The 4,981-nt window shown below is 53.5% G+C and overlaps 1 protein-coding gene across 1 annotated transcript in view; it reads right to left on the bottom strand.

Annotated features, from left to right (window-relative positions):
- Window positions 1-4,088, bottom strand: part of MMP28 (matrix metallopeptidase 28) — a 12,490-nt gene extending 8,402 nt beyond the window's left edge. The window contains exons 1-3 of the mRNA XM_026861856.1: window positions 4,035-4,088; window positions 613-692; window positions 56-150 (exon numbers count right to left, since the gene is read on the bottom strand). Coding sequence (XP_026717657.1) covers window positions 56-150; window positions 613-692; window positions 4,035-4,088 — 229 coding nt within the window. The remainder of the gene's footprint in view (window positions 1-55; window positions 151-612; window positions 693-4,034) is intronic.
- Window positions 4,089-4,981: the final 893 nt, after the last annotated feature.

The following is a 4,981-nucleotide window of genomic DNA, read 5'->3' on the forward strand; positions in this document are numbered from 1 at the left end:
CCCCCCCCGGGGGCTCTGGTTATGTTTGCGTGTGGTGTTTGAACTGAGCCTTCACCCAGAGAGCCCCGTGCCTTGCTGTCAGGAATGCATCCAGGTGATAAAACAAGAAGGATTTGCCTCTGCAACCACATCTGAGCAGCAAGCCATCTCCTAGCAGGGCAAAAGTACAGAGGGGAGCCTGAAAAATGCCTTTCCCAGTTTTTATCCCCAGATGTTTGACTCTGCACTTGACTTTGCACAGGGTCAGGCCAGGGATGCTCCCAGAGCCAATGTGATCTCATTAGAAGTCTGAGTGGAGGCTGTCAGCTTGGCCCCCTGACATCTCCCAGCCGTCCCAAACCTCGGCCTCGCCGCAGATATTATTGTAAGGGGAGCACCAGGCCATAAAAGGCAAATAAAGCAGCACAGCGAGGCGCCGGACTGCCAGCAGCCAGCATCCAGCTGCGGGAGCTGGGCATGGACTGGTGTTTCCAAAAAGGACCAGTTGTGCTTTATCATCGGACCATGTGAGAGAGAGCTCCCGGCTGCAAAAAGACCCCCTGAGCACCAACAGCTCCCACTTAGCCAGAGTTGCTGCATTTCTGCTGTGGTTTTTAAATAAAAGGCTCATACCTCACTGCCTCCGTGAACTCCTCGTGGCTGTGCGTGCCAGCCCCCAGCTCGCTGATGTAGCCGTATTTCTCCAGGAACAGCTGCAAGAAGAGACACAGGAGAGGCGCAGCTCAGAGCACAGGCAGCATTTGCACACATTGGCCTGGGGTAGGTGGTGGAAAAGGGAGATGTGATAGCACACAGGGCAGCAAACCCAGGGCTGTGCAGAAATTCCCAGTTATTTTTTTCCTGAGACCTCTGCAGCCCAAGCAGCCACACCTCCCGAAGGTGCCAAGCTGAGCTAGTCTACATGTTCGCATTATGGGACTGGAGAAAACCTCGACTAAGCCCATCATTTTTGACGGCTCTTGAGTTTTTGGCCACGACCTGATGGAGGCATAGGATGAAACATTGCTATCAACAGACCACCAGAGGCTACCAAACCCACTCTAATCACCTCGGATGGATCAAGGCAATAATTAAAATAAAGGCTGAAGTGCTGTGGACACCAGTAGGGTGGGGTGAGACGAGGTCAGACTGCAGCCTCTCCCCATCCCCACGCAGGATGTGCTGCAGCAAAGTGGAGACACTCCGGGGGCAATCTGCTCTGCCAAACCATTCTTCTTCTTATCGGCCATTTACATGGACGGAGATTGTCGCATAAACTGCACATTAAAGAAAATAAACGGTTTCCCTCTGCCCAGCCCATGAGCCCAGCTTTCGGAGAAGTTAATAGCCGCGGTCGCAGGAATGCTCCACACCCGCCTTCCCCACCGCCGGGGATGTCTGCAGCAGACAAACAAGCTGCCCAGCATCCTGTTAGTGTAATAGAATTGGAGGTAAAGTAATGAGGAATAAAAAGTGAAAGTGGCTGCTTCCTCTCCCGCATCCCAAAGGAGAGGTGGGCTGAGCAGCAGGAATGCTGCGGGCTGCCCCGGGCCAGCACTGCTGCTGCCTGCTGTGGAGCCTCCTGCTTGTAACGCCTCTTCCCCCCTGCTCATCTGGGGGTTACTGGGTTACTCTTCCCCCCTGCTCATCTGGGGGTTACTCTTCCCCCCTGCTCATCTGGGGGTTACTCTTCCCCCCCTGCTCATCTGGCGAGAGGGCAGGGAGAAGGGTGTTAACCTGTGCTCAATGTCACTTCTGACCATCCACCTCCAGCGGGTGATTCAATCCCCCACCGTGCCCCCACAGAGGCAGCAGCATCTCTCCTGGGCGTGGGCAGCTGGTGTCTGGTGGGGAGTGGGAACGCTTTCTGGAAATGGCAGCCCCAGGGTGCACCAGGGCCTCTCCCTCTCCTCCTCCTGCCCAAACCCTCTGCTTGCCCTTAACAGTCATCTTCGCGTCATCCCCAAACGCGTCATCCTCCGCACCCACCACCCCCCTGCGGGCACGGCAGGCACCTTTCATGTGCTCTCTGCCTGCTGCTCACCACCTTTGGAAGCTCTCCCTACCTCCTTCCCAGACCTCATCTCCTCCAGGGCTGCAGTTGTTCTCCTCCTTTACACCCCTTCTACCTGGAGGATCCCACTCCGGCTGCAGCACAGTGAGAACCAGCACAGCTTCCTGCCAGGACATGCTCTTCATTCAACCCCAGCCAAAAAATTTGGCCATGTTTCCTTCCGAACAGCTTTACCAGCCTGCCTGCCCTGGCCAGAGGTAGCAGCATCTTGTAGCAGCATCAGGCTGCAGCAGTAAAAGCCCAAGTGTGGCCAGAGTCACCCAGACACCGCACACCCAGTCCCAGTGAGTCAGGATAAATCAGGCATGAGCAAGCATCACTCTGGCAGGCGAAAGCAGCGGTTTGTTTGCCCTGAGACACCAACACCTCTGCCCGGGGATGGACCATATAGCCTGGACATGCCAACTCTCCAGCCATACAGGAATAACTCCCTTTACATGGGTACCAGGAGGCAAAATACAGCAGCGACAGGATGCTGATGCAGGGGAGGACACAGGGATGAGGGAGCCTCCCAGGGACAGGGCAGCAGGGAGGGTTGGTAGCCCTGAGAAAGTAGTCTGGAGAGGAGAAGGTGTCTGGCCCTCTTCCTCGGTTGTTGTGTTTTTATAATGTTCTCCTCCAGAATTAGAAAATTGCCAGCTACACATATATGGATGCAGGGTGATAATCCCCAGCGGTTACATCACTGCAGATAAATGTGAGCTACAAAGCACCCAGACAGAAAGTCCTGGGCCTCAAAGGCACAGCACAGCCTAAACCTTTTCTACCACACTTTTGCTTTCACTTAGCATCTAAAATATAACAACTTGAAGTTGTTTCCTCTCCTGTAACCTAATGCAATCCCATTCTTAAAGCATGAAAATGTTTTTCCCCCAGCATGATCTCACAAAGACTTGAAACCCCATCTGGACAAGTCAGGGTGCGTGGCAAAAAAGCAATGACTATCACAGCAGCTGCTCTTGAACGGCACCAAAAGGTACACAGGCCACTGGCTTCATTATTCCTGCCCAGATCTCCTGGAGCTTTGCAAGTCCAACCAAAGCGGCAGTTTCCCTGTAGTTTCTGGCTCATGTCATGTTGGGGTTCTCACATGCAGGCCCCAGCTCTCAGGCTGCAAAACCACAAAGATAAATTTTATTACATTTTCTAGACACGGTTACTGTGAGCTCCAGGTGATGATACTCCTGGAACACAGAGCTCCAGGAGAGAGATGTGCTGATCCTCCACTGTGCATGCTATTTATCAGACAGCAGAGCATACAAATTTCCCCAGACCAGAGACTTTTCAGGGTGACAGGGGAACCCAAGAGTCACATGCCACAGCATCCTGTGCCCAAACCAGCACTCAGGACCCCCTCCAGCACTGCCCGTGCCCTGCACACCTCCAGAGACCAGCCAGGCTCTGGGACAGCTGGGTGGAAGCTGGCATGAACCCATTAAACCTCTCCAGTATCTGCAATGCAAAGCCTGGCTGTGCTGGGAAAACCCCCTCCCTCCTGCCCCAGATGGGGAAATGCTCTTTTCCATACAATGGGAAAAGAAAAACAGCAGGAAACCAACAGCTGAGCATTAATATGAAATATGTCCAGGCTCCCCCTCCACAGGAGGGAGGGAGAAGAGGAAAGGTCTGGCTGCCCAGGAGTCAGCGCTGGGGCAGAAAAGCCCTCAGAGTTGCAGCAGGGACAGTTGGAAGAGAGTTTGGGGAAGACAGAGGGGCCCTTCCCGTCTCAGGGCTCTGATGGGGAGCTGGTCACAACCCTAGAAATCATCTCTGTTGAGAGCTAAAGCCAAGGAAACACCTTGCCCTTGACCACAGGCATCCCAGGTGGAAGACAGCCAAGAGCAAATACAATTAGACCTCCCTCCCTGGAAACTGGGATAACAAGAGTGCAGAGACAGCAGGCTCCGGTCCTGCCTGCCCTCCCATCCAGACACTCAGCTTCTGGCACCTTTCCACCAGTTAAGGATCAGAGAAGCCTTACGCTGGGCTCCCGTCGACCGTGGTCCCTTCTGCTCGGCCTGGATACAAACCCCATCTCTCCGCTCCAGCCCCCGGCAGCGGAGGGAAGCGATCGCGTCTTGCTGAAGGGTGGGCAGGTGTTTGGTGACACAGTTACAGAGAATGCCAGCCACAAGCTGCACCTGCAAGGTCTTTTGTTTTTAATCATGAGACAACAGCAGCCCAGCAAGCCAGCCCAGGTGGGTCCTTGGCCCTGGTGCCCAGCAGCCCCAGGCTCCATCCTGCATCATTTCACCACCGAGACAGACACAGGGGAAGGTGCAGTTCCTGCTTTTCAGCCTCAGTTTCCCCCTGCAGCACAGACAGAAGGAGAACTGACCTCTGGGACGAGCTCATTTTGGCACGACCGCAGAAGGAGCAGCATCAGGTCACTGCCTGCCTGTAAACTCCCTGCAGAACGCACCAAGGAGTATAAAAACATTAATTTCTTTTCTCTCTTCCAAGCTGCATTCCTGCCTGCAGTCACAAACCCTTATGCACAGTCCCTGTGTGGCTTTTGTTTAAGTGTGTGTATAAGTATCTACATAAATATTATATATACAGACACACAAAGACACGCAAGAAGCGAGATCAGCAAGTACAGAGCTTGGTTGTGCTTCCGCTGAAAAGACATCGAACACACCAGATAATTCTGTATGTTAAAAACAGAGGTTGGTTAAAAACCCAAACCCTGTCTGGTTGCTGTGATGCTCCCCTGCTGTGATGCTCCCCATATCAGGTCCTGAAGGAATCTCCTCTCCCACCTACCCCTCTTGAAAATCTACTTTAGCTGGAAATTATCTACTTACCACTGAAGATGTGGAGCTGGGGAAATACCATGCCCAGCATCTTTTAGGCTCCTTTACTCTTCACGCTCAGTCTTGAGCTGAGGGGCAGCAGGCCAGGACTGAAGCAGGACTAACTAACCCC

The sequence above is a fragment of the Athene cunicularia genome (assembly GCF_003259725.1).
Source record: "Athene cunicularia isolate RWA chromosome 19 unlocalized genomic scaffold, athCun1 chr19_part1, whole genome shotgun sequence".
NCBI lineage: Eukaryota > Metazoa > Chordata > Aves > Strigiformes > Strigidae > Athene > Athene cunicularia.